Source organism: Rhipicephalus microplus, chromosome 2 (genome assembly GCF_043290135.1).
Source record: "Rhipicephalus microplus isolate Deutch F79 chromosome 2, USDA_Rmic, whole genome shotgun sequence".
In the NCBI taxonomy this organism is placed as follows: domain Eukaryota; kingdom Metazoa; phylum Arthropoda; class Arachnida; order Ixodida; family Ixodidae; genus Rhipicephalus; species Rhipicephalus microplus.
In genome coordinates, this window is record NC_134701.1 from 247,129,691 (window position 1) to 247,148,713 (window position 19,023).

The 19,023-nt window shown below is 46.0% G+C and overlaps 1 protein-coding gene across 3 annotated transcripts; it reads left to right on the forward strand.

Annotated features, from left to right (window-relative positions):
• The first annotated feature begins 5,209 nt into the window (after positions 1-5,209).
• Positions 5,210-18,650, forward strand: LOC119169350 (uncharacterized). 3 transcript variants are annotated; one of them, XM_075878573.1, is made up of 10 exons: positions 5,210-5,586; positions 5,683-5,851; positions 12,304-12,493; positions 14,055-14,193; positions 15,441-15,505; positions 15,873-16,078; positions 16,869-16,989; positions 17,076-17,151; positions 17,789-17,878; positions 18,576-18,648. In XM_075878573.1, the coding sequence occupies exons 2-10, from the start codon at positions 5,814-5,816 to the stop codon at positions 18,611-18,613; spliced, it is 963 nt and encodes a 320-aa protein (XP_075734688.1). In that variant the 5' UTR covers positions 5,210-5,586; positions 5,683-5,813; the 3' UTR covers positions 18,614-18,648. The 3 variants fall into 3 exon arrangements, with proteins under 3 accessions (XP_075734688.1, XP_075734691.1, XP_075734696.1); XM_075878576.1 differs by lacking the exon at positions 12,304-12,493 and having other exon boundaries at positions 5,210-5,851; positions 18,576-18,646; XM_075878581.1 differs by lacking the exons at positions 5,210-5,586; positions 5,683-5,851 and having other exon boundaries at positions 11,012-12,493; positions 14,062-14,193; positions 18,576-18,650.
• Positions 18,651-19,023: the final 373 nt, after the last annotated feature.

The window sequence follows — 19,023 nt, forward strand, 5'->3', positions numbered from 1 at the left end:
GCGTCCAAAAGCCGATGATGGCTTCGCTGGCGCGGGCCAAAGCGGCAAGTTCGACAGGGCTCAGGAAGTGCGCGCCGAACACGAGTCGCAGCATGTCACCCATTTTGGCCCCAGTGGCATTGGCCGCTGCTTTTGTGGAGACGAGGTAACGAAAGACGCGGTTGTTGCCAGCCGAGGCGAGTAGGCGTCCCATGTCCCGCACGGGACATATCACCAGCAGGTCAGCCAGCAGCTTGGTGAAGGTGCTCATCGTTATCCAGTTGTCGACCTGGATGATGTGACATGTGAGTACACTGAAACGGCACGTGCCATCATCCAGGATTTCTGATTGATTGATTGATTGATTGATTGATTGATTTGTGGGGTTCAACGTCCCAAAACCACCATATGATTATGAGAAACGCCGTAGTGGAGGGCTCCAGAAATTTTGACCACCTGGGGTTCTTGAACGTGCACCCAAATCTGAGCACATGGGCCTACGACATTTTCGCCTCCATATCCAGGATTTTTGTATACCTTACAAGCGCCGTGAAGCGCTTTTGCATGTAATCACTAAACCTGGTTAGTATAAGAATTTATTGCCTTAGGAATCATTCGCCGCGAATAATTCTGGAATAAGTCAAGAACAAGTGGTTACATGAATATGACACGTGCTTACTCTCTTCCGTTACCTCGAAGAGCGCACTGGAAGCCACAAAGAGAGGGATGGCAAGCAGGAACGTTACGTAAGCACGTGTCATGATTTTGAGTGCACGTTGTGAAAGTGAATCCTGAGCGCGCAGGTGTGGATACTCTGTAATGTTGTGGACTGCGAAGTGCGACACTGGCACGTCGCCCCCCATGGCAAGAAGCACGCCTGATTTAGACCCCCCCCCCCTTTCTGATTTACACCAACTATTGGCCTACGGCAGGTTATCTGTTCTTCGACATCAAGCATCAGGCACCAAAAGCTCTCTAGTGTGTGAGAACCGACTGCTGTATGAAAAGAGGGCGCCGGATAAGATGGCAACTTCGCATTCCACTTCTAAACTCTCCTTGCAACGCACAACTGCAACATTTGACTTGGCTGTCCAAATCGGTGCCTGCCTTATGCAGGACGTACTCTCTCTACCAAAATCGAGTAGTAGTTCATGACATCACTATTATACCTCGCATAGAAAAATCCCAGGGTTCTATATGCACCCATCTAAGACGACCAGAAGGCCAAACGCATTCTTTTTTTCTCAGTCTACTGCATCGATCCTGTCCCGCAACCCTACGAAAGCTTCCTGCACGTAAAGTGGCGTCACACGGCCTCCGTGATTGGACGCACCTCACGTGGTGTTGTACTGCCTCTTAGATCAGCCCACGTTTAGCCAGGTTAACGATGCCACGCGATGACTTCTTTAAGCGAGGCTGCGGCGGCTGCATTTCCGATGAAGGCGGAAATATTGTAGGCCCGTGTGCTCAGGTTTGGGTGCACGTTAAAGAACCCCAGGTGGTCAAAATTTCCGGAGCCCTCCACTACGGCGTCTCTCATAATCATATGGTGGTTTTGGGACGTTAAACCCCACATATCAATCAATCAACTTCTTTAAGTGACATTACGTCACGATGATGTTATAACGACTTCACATATGTTGTGATCTGTGACGCCATGTGGTGATGTAATCACATGACAATTTTTTGCATTGCTTTTGTTGACACCGCCAACGGAAACCGCAACACAGGATGTAGGTTTATTTTCTGGTTTGATGAGGCATTCAAAGCTCTCACCTAAAAACAGCGCACTAGAACACTGGCCTTTTCACCCGTTATGGCCGGTGTTCTTTATGCAGGAACGGTTTATGCAGGAACGGTTTTGGGAAGATGACTTACTATTCTTGCATTTTTGCTCACCTTCGGGTCGGCGTCAATAACCTTAAGGATGTCACTGCTTAGGTTGAGTGCTTCGAAGATCGTTTCGGAGACCTTCGTCACATCAGGAAGTTTTCCTTGCTGTGTAACTAGCAGGCGAACGAACTGCGTGGCGAGCGGACTCTCGTCGTCCATGTGACCCAGGAGAATTTCGGCGTCACTTATGGGCTCCTGTGAGACGGATGACGAAGTGCTAAAGAGGCCTAGCTACGTTTTTTGAACATCGTCGGAAAATGCTCCCGATTGGTACTCAAGACTCCCATGAAGATGTAAAGCAAGCGTTCCAGTGCAGCACGTGACAGTGAACTTACAAATAAATTACAGTCAGTCAGAAATTACTCGCTCTTCACTCGATAAATGCTAACATATACGAAAAATAAACTATATTACACAAGGGTGCAGAGAGGATGGGGTTGGGGGTTTGACTCATCCGCCCCCTAGAAAATTTTCAATTTTGCGCATGTAGTTATATACGCACTCATACAAACGCATTCACAAACACACATAAAGTAGGCATGGTGATAGTTGACAACCCTAACCCATTCTCAAAAAAGTTCTTGTCTGCGATGCTGGCGTTGCATACCCAAAGGACACGGGTTTTTGCTGATTTGAACATCGTGAGCTTCGTAGCTCTCGGGGCCACTGCCCCGATGCGGACAAGTGAGCCTTCATAGAAATCGAAAAAAAGTTCTCGAGGTAATCATCTGCCCTGACCTACGGACGTAACTTCCTGCCCCTTTTCCTTCCCCCCCCCCCGTTTTTTTAGTGGAGCTTTCATAATGATCGATGAGAGGAATGGGGAGAGGAAGGTCTTAAAGTGCAACCACTTCTTGTAACTCAACCCACACTTGATGAACAGCAAAAAAAAAAAAAAAATGTGGCAGTGAATTTGTGGGACAAGACACTCCGACAGTGATGCCATTTGATGATTACGTGTTGCAACGCCTCTTTAATGAATATCTTGGTGCGAAAACGTCGAATGGGCCAATTGACCGAAAAAGCCGGTGTAAGTAGCATCGACAAGGGCATGGGCGAAGGCAGGGGCAGTGTGAAGCGGGGGGCAAGGGGTGGGGAGAGATGCACTCGAAGAAGATGACAGCTAACGTTGTCATTGGAACTAAAGGTTTTCCCAACTGTCGTATATGGACATCTGTAGTTTTCCCCTCTGTCGGTTTTTGAAATCGGCACCGATTCAGAAATGTAGATTTGTTATTCCATGGTTATGTTTCAACACATGAGGATAGAATGGCATGCCTCACGAAAAGAATGCCTGAAAGCACTCATATCTGTCTATCCCAAGAACATATTGTAAGTAAAAAAATGATAAAAAGGGAAGAAATAGGCGAAGAAGACAGTCATCTGCAGGTCGCAGGCGCCACACTAAGGTGAGCGGGCCGCCTGTTTTAGACCCCGATCTAACCGATAGGATCGACATCTATAAAAAAAAATGAGGAGGCTACCAATTACGCAAGGAGTGACGAAAAGAAATCATAGTTCTAGTATGATGGATGAAAAAAAAAAACAGTGACATGATATAGATCACAGAAGTACTTTCACAGCGCAAACGCAGACACACCACAAAGAAAGAGACGACATTTATTTTCTGGTGCGTCTGTGTTGGCGCTTTAAAAGTACCTCTACGATTATGAATCAACTAGGCCCAAAAGAAGCGTTAACGATATAGATCGCACACCTTTTCCTGCATCCACTGTCGAGGTGGAGACGGAATGATACCGGTGAACGACGGGAAGAAAAGGGGCGGGGCGGCCGTCTTCGCGAAGAGCCAGTATCTTGACGAACGCAGACACTTGATGTCTGCTCTGGAATCATTCACGCAGTGCAACCTTCTCGCCTGGTCGACCACGCGGCGGCTTTTGAGCTCGGTGTTATCCGGGTACCTGGAGCGCGAATTCCACATCGCACATATGAAGACAAGAGATAACGAAGCATAATGGACGTTACTCTCAGTGTACAATGAGTGTTCGGATGTTTAGAGGAAACTTATGCGCATGATTTTAAATCTGAGAGGGAACAAAAAAAACACTGGGTCTGCGTGGAATGTGCAGCACGGTCATGACTAAAGCTGCTAGAGTGGTTTTTCTAGAACATTTATTTAACATTCTTTCGGCAACTATTACAGGTATATACTTGCATGACATTAACTACACCATAAGTCATAATTTTTGAGTAGGGGGGGGAAGCGATAACTATGTCATTATTATTCATTCTTCAAAAAAAAAAAAAACCGTGGTACCCGCACACACCTGTAAGGCATTTTTTATTTTATTTGAATGATGTGCATTTTTTTTCAGACTGTGGCAGAAGACGAGGAAGAATTGTGCCTGAGGCTTCTGTAATGATCTGTATCGATGAGCTCGTTACGCGATTCGCACCGTGTAACGCTTAGTTGTTATTTGACTGTTGTAACACATTTTATTACACATGTTAACGTGATTCTTTACCTGACATGAAGACTGCATAGAGTCAGTTCGTAATTGAGTGTCGAGCATCAAAAGCATATGCGCGATTGGGTACCTCGCATGGAATTACCATTGTACATGAAAACAATCGTAGGAAATTTGTATACTGTTGAAAATTGAATGGCGTAGCTCAGTGGTAGAGTATTGGGCTAGTACACAGGGGGTCCAGGTTCGATTCCCATTTTGTGCTCAGTGTTTCTCATTTTGCAATTTTTTGGTTTCATTTCGGGTGATAGTGGTTACAGACACCGACACAGAAGGGGGGGGGGGGGGGTTGGACAAATACTGCGCTGGAATCTGCCCATGTTGTGATCCCCTTTCACTGTTAAAAATAGCAGAGAACTGTCCAATATGCGGCATGATTGCTCCACCTTCAACTGACGGAGCGATGTTTGGCGGAGTGCTGATCTGGCTACATACATACATACATACATACATACATACATACATACATACATACATACATACATACATACATACATACATACATACATACATACATACATACATACATACATACATACATACACACATACATACATACATACATACATACATACATACATACATACATACATACATACATACATACATACATACATACATACATGGTCGAAGTTTTCGGAGTCTCTCATATAACGATATCGTAGTTTTGGGATGTAAAACCCCTGCTACTATAAAACATATCTGAGCGAAAGTATATGAACCACGGCAGCTCGTGACAAATCTCATCGACGCGCCATCTGCTGACGTGGCGCCTGTCGTCGTAGAGTGCTAAGTAGTGGCGCTCATGCGCATCACGACATATCTTCCGGCGATGAGCGTCAGACCAAGCAGGGCACGCGAGACAGCCCAGCAGCAGCCGCTACGTAATACAACGTTGGAGATACGACAAAGCAGATAGAACAATATCCAGTTGATGTTTAGTCGATCACCGTGACCGCAGCAGAGAAATCTGTGTGCCAACCAGTAGATACGACGACGCACATGCGCACCGCTGCTCTCTCCCCAGCAGGCACCACGTCAGCTGATGGCGCGTCGGTGCACTTTGGCACAGTTGGCACGCACTCCCGGCGGAGACAAACGACAGTGCGGTGGACTTCGGAATACTCTCGCATCAGTACCTGGTGTAGGGGCTGCCGCTCATCAGAATGACTCGCTTGGGGACCGCGCCCGTCTCGATGACGCCGGCAGCCTCGCCGAACAGCAGGTACCCTGCAGCCGCTGCACCCGCGCCGTAGCCGACCAGCACGAGGTTGGAGACATTGCCGCCGAAGCTGCCGATGTTGTCACGCGTCCATTCCAGGGCCAACAGCTGATCGTAGAGGCCTGCGTTCCCGGGAGCACTGCCGGTACCGTCGTTCAGAAACCCAAGCGCCCCGAGTCGGTAGTTGGGCACCACGACAACGACGTCACCGTACGCGGCCAGATACCTGCATGAAATGCGGTGCACGTACGCGAATCGGTGTACACAGGTTAGTGCAGCTATTCGAAGACAATGTCTTGGTGTGACTCCCACGCACTTGATGTAGCGATGTATGATGTCTTTTACCGATGTTGACCAAATTAGATCACTGTATTTATTTTCATATTGCTGGTAAAGGCTAATGTCTGCCACCGGTACCTGTTGGCTGACGCAGCTTATTTTTTGAAAACGACCGGTTTTCGAAAAAGCGTTATTTATACCGACATTTTAAAGTGGGTACTTAACATGCACCCGCAATTGATATCGTTCACATTAAGCTCATGCGACAAAACACCTGTACGCATGTAAAAAGAAACTGCATTTCTTTGAAAGAACACCCTTTTAAATGCAATAGAAAATTGGTGCTAACTTTGTGTCAAATTAACAGTCGGTGCTATCATTATGTCAAACTAAACAGTACTACTTTCGCCATAAATGGTGATCATGTGGGGATCGAAGTATATATACACGGGTGTTACATGCAACCGACACTGGAGTGTGTTATGTTACAGCATATATGAGACGACGCCACGTGTCATCACTCATCAGTTACGTTCAAGATGCATGTGCTGGTAGTCGAGATTCTAGCACTGCAGTAATGTGTTGGTTGCAGATAGCTTGGTTACCACAACTAGAATGTGTACGTTCATCTTACACAAACTAGAATCCTAGAATCATCTTAAGAGCTGTGCATTCATAGAGACGCAGCAACAATGGAATCGTACTTTCCGTCATATAAGGGCTGCCTGTTTCCGCCCATCTGGAAGAAGCCGTCGTGGAGGAACACGAGCACCGCCTTGTTGGCGCAGCGGGGATAGTCGCACTGACGCGATGTCGTCCAGATGCTGAGGTGGAGACAATCCTCCGAGATCTCCGACAATGACTGGTCGGGGGAACTTTGCACGCACGCCGGCTTGGGCCCAGTGCCGTCTATCAGTGAGCCCTGTGGACGAGCTCGGCAAATGGTTTTTGCTGAAGAGGCTGGTTTCAGCTTTTGTGAACTACACTTAATAGGCGGCGCACAAATCTGCGTCTATACAATGGGTCTTGGTATAACTAACAGATCTGAAAGGTTATGCTAGGGATGCGTGCAAAACACTGTCGATGCTTCGGAAGCAAATATAAAGCGAAAAAAAAAAACGTCATATACGCTGTTTGGGTTCCCACCCATGCGCAGCTGTCGTTATGAAAATGAGTGTTTGGAACTAAGCAATGACGGATTCTGTAAATCATTCTTGCTGGAAGAAAGTTGCATTAGGTATTATAGGTTATGCTATAATTTACAGTGAGATAATTAAGCTAATGCAAATAGTTGCTCAGTGCAGTCAGACGAACATGTTTCGTATGTGCATTGAAGCATGCCAGTGCTAAATGTTCTACGAATACGAAGTACTCAACAAACCCCACTTCAAGGTATTCACACCTAGTGTCGTGACGACATGCAACAGTGATCGAGAAATGCTTATTTATGTGAGCAACATTTACGGCGCATCGTGGGCGGTAATAGTAAACAACTCTTTCCCGTTGCTGTTCTGAACCTGATGCTTAGTTATCATGGAAAAAGAAGTTTTATTTTGAGGACCACATAAATCGTCGATCACGTGAAGTGAAGTGAACTTTATTGCCACATATATCAAAACATGTTTGAACAACGTCAGATTGAACAACGTCAGATTAAACAACGTCGGATTAAACAACGTTGGATTAAACAACGTCGGATTAAACAACGTCGGATTAAACAACGTCGGATTAAACAACGTCGGATTAAACAACGTCAGGTTAAACAACGTCGGATTAAACAACGTCAGGTTAAACAACGTCAGAATAAAAAAAAGAAAGCTTTTTTGTTTTAAGACTAGTGATCTCAAATGAAAGAATATTGACCATACGCCCTTAATAAAATCCAAACACAACACAGTGCAAGTTTGGGGCTTGTGTGTAGGTACTCGCACTGACGTTATACTTAAGCTTACGCCAAGCAGTTTTTTTCTTATTTTGAAACTGGTTTCCGCAGTAGCGTTTGAAAGTGTGAAATACGATTTATTGATGAGCGACGGGACCGCGAGTAAGTTCAATTCAAAGGAAGCACACCCGTGCGACGTCGAAGTCCGTGAAGCTACGTCGAAATCGCATCTCCCCGACGGGTGGGTGCGCGTACGGCACGCCCAGGAAGGCGTACACGTCCGTGTGACCAAACACCGTGTAGCTGAGTCCGAGGACGCGACCGAAGCGGCACCGCACGACCACGTTCTTCGTACCGCTACCGGGCACCTTGTCCACAAACATGGTGAGGCTCAGTATGAGCACCGCGATGGCCAGGACGGTGGCCACGGCGCACGCCAGATCAGCCACGGTGATGAACCTCCTGCAATGTCACAGCCGAGTGACTAGTAGTACGTGGCATAGGTGTGTTTCAACAGTTAATAACTAAGCATATAGGAATATTGATGATTTAAGTTGCAAGTACTAGTTGGGGATTTCAGGCATTATTGGCCATTACAAGCGTGGGGCAAGTACCTGACACATGATTGGTATATAGGGTCTAATGTCCCAAAACCACCATATGATTGATTATGAGAGACGCCGTAGTAGAGGGCTCCGGAAATTTTGAACACCTGGGGTTCTTTAATGTGCGCCCGAATTCGAGCCCACGGGCCTACAGCACTTTCGCCTCCATCGAAAATGCAGCCATCACAGCCGGGATTCGATCCCGCAACCTGCGGGTCAGAAACCGTGTACCTTAGCCACTATACCACCGCGGCGGGACCACATACCTGTCCTTTCTTAAATGTATATTAGCAATGCATCTAATACATATATTATTTCAAGTAACGACCTGCTACTGACATGCAACATTCGACGTAACGATGATGTCAAACATAATGCAGCAATGCATAGTTGATACAAAGAAGTGCACCGCAGTATTACACCCTAAAACTTACGCTATACATGTTAAATCGCATACATAACAGTATTATACATCAGAGTGCCAAAATTTACAATTAGGACAAAATATCGTACGCAAGGTACACGGAATTTTATTATTACAAAAAACGAACGGGAATGAGCAAGCATTCATTGGCATTCACCTACAAAATATTTTTAATGTTAGTTTGGACGCATTCTACAGTTTTAGAATCACTTATAGTACCCGGCAAGGAATTCCAACATTCACGCTTTTAGGACGAAAGAGCGTGCATATGGTGCTTATGTGTCTTATGTATGTGTAGAGGTCTCGAACTAGTACAGCGCTTTACGGCAAAGAAGAAACAGAGCTCTAGTCCTCTTGTGTCGGCCCGCTCGGCCGTTTCTTCTTTCCCGTAATGAGGCCAAGCATAATGCGTTCAAGTACGAAAAAAAAAAAGAAAACAAAGTCGCACGATCTTCAACACTTGTGTGTAGCGGAACAATTCAGAGTAACTTTCACCCCTTTCAGTTGTTACCGTGCACCTTATCTGGAACGCTAGAACAGTGGTCAAGCTAAAGCGGGGAGGTCTTGCACTGTAGGAGACGTAACGCTGATGCATCTGTGCTATTCGCTTTGACCAAGACATATTCTGCATTCACACTACCTTCTTTCGAGTTACACTTCGTGGTTTCTAGACAACTGCATCGTAGAATGGCATACAAAATATAGCAGCATCCGGTATCTCTTGTTACGGCATTCTAAATGATATATTTGCTTTTCCTGCTGGACTATTCTTGGTCATGTCCTAACTGAGTATACTCACGTCGGATTCACGTGCGCCGCAACGGAAGAGTACATGCTCCAGAAGCTGAGTGCCTGAGCCGAGCGCATTTGCGTGCTCTTGGCGGCGGCGGACTTGGACGACTCTTGCGACTTGTCGCCGGTCATCTCTGCCGCCAGTGTGGCACCCGGCTTTGACGATTGCGCCTTGCGGGTACCGTGAGATAGCGACCGCTGTCCACTCGTCTTGCTGACGCTGGGCGTTGGACTATTCGTCGGACTATGCATCGAACTATGCGTCCTGTTTACCATCGCAACCAGTTTTTCTTCTTCATCTTCTTCTCTTTCCCCGGTTCTCGTTATCGCTTATGGCCTATTGCAACATGATGATGATGATGTCTTTTTTCTAATGACATTCATCCACAAAGTTAAATGGGCCGAAAACAGGATGTCAGGTTGTTTAAGGCGAATAACTAAGAAACACTCAAAATTTAAACCAAAAAATAAAAATGCACAATCTCCCGCTAATGGGAGCCATACGTATAGATGCGAAGCAGCGGGCGCTAACGCTTACACTGGCGGTGACGTTGACGCTGGTGCTCATTGCGGCGTTGCACAGGAGAGAAAACTGGGGAGGCCCAATGCTTCCCCCTTGTACGCAGTGATGTACCTTGGTTTACTATTAGAACATGCCAATCGCTGCTAATGGGAAATGAGACAAAAAATGCTACGATTGGACACAGAGACCCACAATCCACATTCAGTTAACGCACTCGCTGCGAATACTGATTTTTCAACAAAGCACAGGAGAAATTTACCACCGGCACTACATTGGAGGTTAAGATTCAGTGCCCATATATTCAGGGTGGCCAGAGAACTGTTGTGCAGCGCGAGCAGTCTGTTTTAAGGGCGAAGCTCCTTATAGCGGCCCCCGTTCGTCCCTCGTAGCCGTTGTAGTAGTGTGTTACAAGTATAACATTTTGACCTCCAAAGTGGTGCCGGTGAGAGATTTCTTTTCTGCGTTGTTGAACAATAAAAGATAGTGCTCAATGTACATGCCAATGGCTGCTAAGGGGGAATGAGAAACAGGAGAATTCGGCTTTTAGTTAACGCGCACGCTGCAAATTTTTTTATTGTTCAACAACGCACAGAAGACAAGAAAGGGTTGCTACGTTATACTCGCTGGGCGTAACCTCCTAGGTTTTAGAAAGGTTTACCGAGCGTTGGGCCGCAGTGCCATGAATACAGTGAACTAGCATATACCATGAACTCGAGGTGGTTAAAGGTGGGAAGTAAACACGAAGCGCAAGCCGTAAGTAAGTGTGCGTGTGCCTCCCCTCGTTCAGTCCTTCGAATGTCCGCTGGATGGCGGTGCTTCTATATGAGGAATTAATGATGAAAATATGCGAGATGGTGGTACTTGGAGTTTTGAACAGGTGGACGAACGGACACACAGACGGATGCATGGACGGACGCACGGATGGCTGCATGGACGGATGGATGCATGGACGGACGCCGGAGCGGATGCATGGACGAAAGCAGGGACGGACGCACAGATGAACGTGTGGACGTACGAACAAACGCACGCGCGGACGGGCGGATGGACGCATGGGCGGCTACACAGACGCACGCATGGATGGACGAAAGCGAGAACGAATGGACGGACGGATGCTTCGCCCCACTATCCATCATTCACTCCATGGATATGCTGCCATTTTTTTAAATGCGAAGCAACTTTTTGATTAACCTGTGTAACACTGTGCCTTCGTACAACGCCCGCGCGCCGCTGGTGTTGGCGCAGTGCCAAGTAGGTCACACTTGTGCTGCGCTGCGTGTAGACGTCACGCTCCCCTCGCAGTGCACGCTGGCGTCACTCTTCCGTCGCCTGCCACGTGCTCGTCGCGGCGCCCTCAACGGCTGCCTCGTCCGTTTGCCCGTAACCCCCGCAGCGAAGAAACTCTCTAGCAGATGCTGCCTGCGTGGGAGTTGCGAGGAAAGAGAGGGGGAGCGTTGGAGAGGAGAGGGGACGCGCACGCGCAATAAGGGTGTCCACGCCGCACATAGAATTGAAATGAACCATGAACAAATAAATCAAAATGCTAAACGAGCGAGTGGTTATTAGACTGTCACTCGGATTTTATGTTTTAGATAGTAACACACGTGGGGATAAACACTTGGATATGAAGTAATTCCCCTTACACAATGCCCTGTTGGGTCAGTAACGTATTTTGAATAATTTAAACAATTAGTTTAGCAAACCTAGTTGGAGTCTAGAAGGTGATAAAATGGAAATACTTAACTAAAATGGTAATGTTTTGTTTTACTTACAGTATTGTGCACAGCATCTGTAGGGGCTGAGGTATAAACGAGAAAATCTCTTATGGTGACGATGATGCGCATTTTCGTTTTAATTGTAGCGTACACGATAAGGTCAATGGCTCGTTAGTACGGTAGCAAGAAGTATATGCCGATAATTCCCTAAGCAAGCTTGAAAAAACTACAAATATAAAAGAAAATAAGATAACAGACTTTTTGAGGCGTAAATTTATGAAATCGTCATCGACTACGCTTGCACTGATGCAGTACATACTAATGTAACCAAACCCAACCATTTTTAAGCTTTGAAAACTTATAGAAGTTGAGAAAACGACATGCGTAAGCATGTGGCATGCGCTGAACTTGATTATCGTCAACTGTTCTTTGATGATTCTAGCATAGTGTTCGACTTGCAAGGAACCTCGTGCTAAGCATGTCTCTTCTATGTCTACTGGAAGCTGCAGCGTACAGACAGCGAGAGTTATCATTGTTGAAGAAGAAGACCGTCTTTTGCAAATGCTGCGCGTGGAACCAACCAACCAATCAACGAAGAAGAAAAGGAGGCCTACGATCGGGTGGCTGTTTCTTTGCTCAGCAGCTCAGGCATCTTTATACAAAGCAAAACGAGCCCAGTTAAAGCGCATTGTGGTAAGTAGAATATCTTACCTATACTTCTAAGCCATTGAGGTAAAGACCGGTGTAAATAAAGAGAAAAAAACTCGGCGGATCATACGCATCATGGGAATCTTTATTATGCGAAGCATAATCATTGTATTCGTCGGGAAGGTGACTGTGGCGTAACTCTATTATCGTATTCGAAGACCTTGGCATTTGAAAGGCACCTGTAAATTTGCGCCGAATTCCCAGAGTGCGTGTTTATACTTAACATTTTTTTTTACACCTGAAGTAGCTAGTCTTACGCATGTGTGCTAATTGGCGCCCCCAAGGTAGTAGGCCTAAAGCACTTTTGTACGAGAAAGTGACATGATAGCGTTTATGCGATGGTGTAAGCTGTAGTTCATAACAGGTGCATCGGTTATAGCAATATGGTGAGTGCTCTGCCACGAAACTTTGATAGAAATGGTGATCAGAACTTGTCATGTATCTTTCGTGTATCCTGTTGTCGCTGCCAGCTCTTAAGGTCGTCAAAATCGAAGTTTTGTCTTCTTGAACGAATTGATGATATCCTTTAAAACGTGCAAACTGTTAGCCTCGGTACAAATCAAGCAGCCTTCGCACATCTAAGAGTGTTAAAAAATGTAGTGTGAGGTAGTGAAGTTATGGGATTACCCACAGAGAATGCCATTACTGCATAACAGTGCGGTAGTACAATATGTAAACATATATAGGCTTCGATTGGTTAAAGGAAAGGTACAAAAATATTTTAAAAGCAGGGTGAATTTATGATGGTGAAAAGTTCACTCCCACTTAACACAACTATTGATAACAAGAGGGCACGAATGTTTCTCCCCGTGTGCGTGGGGCAGCCTCAGTAAGCACTGGTGGCAAATAAGCGGCGATCGACCCGTGTACTAAAGATTAAAGAGCCTAAAATGCTAGGAAACAGGTGTAATGCACGCTGACTTGAACAAACAAAGGTGACTTTGTGACAGCCTACTTTCAAAGCGGATACCAATAAATATATGCTATATAGCTATCAGCACTATCCTGACGTGGCTAAAAACCACAATTCGCCATTTATTGCCAAGAAATACGCACCGAAGTGTCGCGTGCTTTGGAATTTTTAAAAGAAATGTTCAGCTTGCGAATTAATTAATGTATTTATTGCTGGCCCGGAGAATAATGATCGTGGTGGTTGCGGCGGCCGCATATCAGTAGAAGCAAAGTGCTTCTACCAGTGCTTCTACCGTGGAGCTTCTGAGTGCTTCTACCGATATGGAGCGCGGTGGTCTAAATTTTCGAAGCCTTCCACTACAGCGTCTTTCATAATCAAATTGGGGCTTTAGGATGTAAAAGCAAGATTTATTTCATACATATATATTGCCATTTGTACAAGTTCTGAAATTATTTCCATAGATGCTTGCGGGCTTGTATGTGCCGCTGTTCAGGCGAGGACGAAGATGCGCGTGCAGAGAAAAACGATAAAGTCGTATTGCCGTTGTTCGAATCAGTTTGACGTCCTTGTGTGCCATTATATACAGGTTACAGTTAAGTTGTAACGTGACAATATATCTTGTATTTTCCGCAGTTCAAAGCGCCCATTGCTATTTCCTCGCCAAAGATGGCCGGCACTATTGACCGAGAGGAACCTGCTATTTATCTTCACACCTTTTACGACTTGGTGCAGAAAGCGGTGTCCCTTATGACTGTTACGGTCACCGACTCCAGTGAGTATTCTACTGTACTCCGATTACACTTCACTCGACTGCGTTGTCATATGTTTTAGATTTACCAGGCACTTGAATACGAGTGTCCAAGCTTGCATTGTTCCGGGCACTATGTGTTTGCACTTCAGTATTTTTTTTAAATCACGTGCTTAATCATGTGTGATCTAGACTTCAGACCTCAACTCACGCGGGTGTCAGTACTTAAGTACACAAAAATTTGACGTGTTAACAATATCACACAAAGTTTTCTATTGTTCTAGCCCACCTTTCACATGTTGTCATTTTTTTCCTTTTTTATACCATGCATGATGCTGACGTGAGGCAAGTTATCTTAAATTACACCTGCATTGAAAACAACAATACTAAAAACAACAATAATATTTCAGAAGCAACCATGCAACTATAGTTTTCACATTTCGTGCACATAGCATTGCCGTAGTCTGAGCATTGTGCCAACACTTCCGTTTTATGAACCTTGTGAACATTTTCTTTATTTCAATGGTAATTATGTGAACCCTCTCAGTGCGTTCTTGCAGTCGGCGTTAGAGCTGCTGTGACGTTCCGTATAGTCTCACTTGATAATTGCGCTCGCATCGTACGTACTTCGTGCGAGTGAAAGTGTGTGAGTGCAGTTGACGCATGCTTGTCAAGCGGAAAGGAAACGCGGCCGTCTCCCGATGCACGAGAGGCATGTCATTGAAGGTAGAGGGAGGACCGGAGGAGTCGCTGCATATTTGCGGCAGAAATATTGCTCGGTCAATTGCTGTTGGAAATGTTCCTGCCAAGATGGCTCATAACTTGGTACGTTCTGGTTTTGCTATTGCTTTGCAATGAAGTGAACACGCAGCACGAAAGTCAATTCGCTCGCTGCAACGAATGTGTGGGCTAGCTCTGCTTTCTTTTCTTTTTTTTAATCGCCAAGATTGATGCTGTATGGCTAGCCTTCCCTCGTGTAACATTCGAAAGTGTTGCTATTGTATACTGATTCATGCTGAGAGAGAAACTTGATTTTTTTTTCATGAGTATTTAGTACGCAATTCGCTTGCGTGCGTGTGTTTGTGTGTCGAAGTCATACGCGGACAGGTAACGTCGATGTGGGTACATTACGTCACACTTTGTTTAATGCACTATCGGTTAGTCGGTTGGTTGAGATACCGGGATAGTAGCCAAAGAAATGCCATCTTTCTTTAGTACGTTGATATTGAAGAATACAGCACTGGATTAAGCTACCCGGCGCTTTCTGGCAGGCCTCATCAACGCCATCATGACAAGGAGGGATACCGAACACCAGTACCTCACCTACCTAACCGCAGTAAGTACGACAGTTTGTACTCATTAACCTCCCTTATACAATGGTGGTGGCTTTATAAATTCAGCATTTATTGAGCTACAAGCTGGTAATATATTGCTAATAATTGTTTTATGTAAAGGTATTATTGATAATAATGGTACCGCAAGTGCCACTGGACTTTAAGCCACGACCACACGATATCGAAGCGTCATCTCCTGGGGTCAATGCGCAAAAATTTCTTCATAAGGGTTCTATGTCTCTTGGTCAGTTGCATTTGATAATCATGCATTCCGCATGGAGATTCGCTTAGTTTTTTTGTCTTACGGGCAACTCTAGCGTAAGGCTTTTTGTGAATATGCGGTCCCTCTGCATCTCTTGCGCATGGCAGCTGTTCACGTACCAGCCCATACTGTGCGTCGTAGCCATCGCCCAGTCGGTGTTCATGATCGGCTCCTTCGTGGGCGGCCTCTTCGTCGTGCTCGCCCGCATGGTGGGAGCATTCGGCGGCCGCAAGGTGCAGAACATCACCGTACAGTACATGCGTGTGCTGCATTTCTACACCGTTCTCATGGTGATCCTGGTTGCCCTAAACGCGTGAGTATAACTGCATCGATTATCTTATTGTTGCTTACTGGCTAAACTAATCTGCATAGCATGTTGGTCGGTCTAGCATGCAATAATAATAATAATAATGACAATGATAATGATAATAATAATAATCTATAGGGTTCTTTAACGCGCACCTAAGCCGAAGCTCATGGGCCTCTAGATTTTCGCCTCCATTGACATGCTGCTGCCGCGAGTGAACTCGAACCCGTGACCTAGCGGTCAGCAGGAAGGCAGGCACAAACACGCGCAGACGTCACTGATCGATAATATAGCTTATGGGTTCTACATGCCGAACCTAATATTATGATTAAGGCACACCACGAACGACTGCAGATTATTTTGACCAACTACGGTTATTGAACGTGAAGTCAAGTATACATATATTTGTGTAATGACATTTAGACCGCATATAAATACGGTGGCCATGGCCATGAATCGAACCAGCATCCTCGAGTTTGGCAGTGCGACGAGTTGCCTATACTACTCCCCCACGGTGAATTCGATCACTAGCTTACTGGCTTCGCTTCAGTCGCGTATGTCGTTCAGTTGTCGTTGCCATGTAAATTTGAATATATTGTGTGACTTTCCGCAATGACTGTCTTCTCTTCACCCCATCCTCCACACCAATGTTTGACTGAGCCCACGAAAAGTGTTCCCTAGTTCCTTTCAGCAATTTTGACAATTGAGGGGAAATGATGCGCATGGTTTCGGTAACGATATTCAGTGAGAAAACTTGCCACTTTTTCTCTACACTGTGAATGTTTCGCGTGCCAAGGGTCGCCATCTTCTGTCTGTGGGGCAGCACTAACCACTTCGCCATCGCCGTTGACAAGGGTGAAAAGATCATAGGGCCAGGTGTGCTCGACGTGCAGCGCTACATCGTCGGCACCGTCAAGGTGAATCGTCACAATTATTCACCGATAAAGCTTTGTGCGGATGTGGGAACCATAGCTCAAAACTCTTGAAACTTGTGCTTCAACAGGATTTGAGATCCACGCTTGCCGACCTGAAGTCTGCCAGGGGAGACATGTTCAGCCTCATCACATCGGGAAACCAAGGTTTGTAGACTGGTTGGGTTGGTTATGGCGAATCATCACGCAATGATAAACTGAACTGAATTTCAATGGTCTCGAAAGGGAAACAGACAACTATATGCCTTCATAACACGACGCCACAAAGAAGTCCACGCGGATTTATCACAAAGCATATTGATCGTCACAAATTTGTCTCGGTTCGGGGATTGAACCCGGAACTAACGGAAGTCCGCGGGGTTGTAGCTCAACTGATTGAGCTAACCAGAAAGCTGGCAATAAGAAACAAAAGGATGAATTACTGGACAACCTGAACCGCGTGGACGCAGAAACGCATGGACCCATCCTATACAAAGGGGTAGTCGTCAATTTTCTCTTCTGAACCCTTGCGCCACTTTGTGGGATTCCACGAAACTAATCTACAGTTTTCAATAGTCTCTTTCGGTATGTCTAGCTGCGAGCTCTCACAAATGCCACAGTGGCTCAAATGCAATGTAATCACGGTGGCCCAGTAATTTTTTTGACGCAGTCGTCACTCTCAGCCAAAGGGAATTCGGCATGACCAACACTCGGAAGGCTTTAGAATTTAAGAATGACCGTAGTGCTAGAACATATGTTGCCTTCCATCTTATCTGGTTTTTTTTTTCTCTCTTCAATCTTTCAGATTACCGGGCGAATATCAAGTATCACTCAAACCGTGTGTTGACTGACTGCGGCCTTCCAACGCCCCCTGTGCTCGCCTCGCTCAAGGATTGTACGTGACATAAGAGAGTTCGAGATAGTATTGTTTGACCGTAATTAAAAACTCTAGTTTTGTTATCGATATGTTTACAGACGCTCATCTGATATCATGATCTGATTACATACTTGAAGAGAAAACGTGGATATCCGTTGGCTTGAGTGAAAGCTTTATGACATGACATAAGGTGGTGAATTCTGTGATAAGATGACAACAGTATGAAAGTTCAAGTCCCACAAGGCACTTGCGTCAAATAGGTTTTGTGATTGCCAGCTCTGTTTTACTTATTTGCCTGGGTAGGTCGTAGCTTCCGCTTTCTGTTTATGTGCTGCATGGTTCGCACTCATATAGGTTGACGATTTACCGAAGCAAGCTTCCTGTCCAAGAGCTCACGTACTTGAAAATGACGACGGATAACCAGGGGTAACTTCGTTTTTTTTGTTACCTTCCCGATCCGTTGACATTCCACTTTATTTCCAGCACACATGGTAACTCGCGTGAAAATAGCATTACGATAAAGTTTGGGCAGCTGGATTTTAAGTGTTTGTGGGGGCTTTCGGAAACACTGGGAAGCATTAACTAGACATAGGAGTGCGCATGCTTGTCTTGCATCCTTTTATCTAAAGATATCTTTAGTGTGTAATATTATTTAGAAATAAATGTCGTCTATGCGCACAAGTTGCTTGCTTTTGTTTTTCTCCCTCCACTGCAGTTCTGACTGCCGTCAAACAAGTAAGTGTTTTTAAATGACGATAATTAATGTTATGTGAACGTCAGCACAGCACAGCACACGCTCACACGCACACACACGCTCACACGCACACACACGCTCATACGCACACACGCACACACGCACACACGCGCACACACGCGCACACACGCACACACACGCTCACACGCTCACACGCTCACACGCTCACACGCTCACACGCGCACACGCTCACACGCGCACACACGCGCACACACGCGCACACGCGCACACGCGCACACACGCGCACACACGCGCACACACGCGCACACACGCGCACACACGCACACGCACGCACACGCACGCGCACACACGCGCTCACACGCGCTCACACGCGCTCACACGCGCTCACACGCGCTCACACGCGCTCACACACGCACACACGCGCACACACGCGCTCACACGCGCTCAC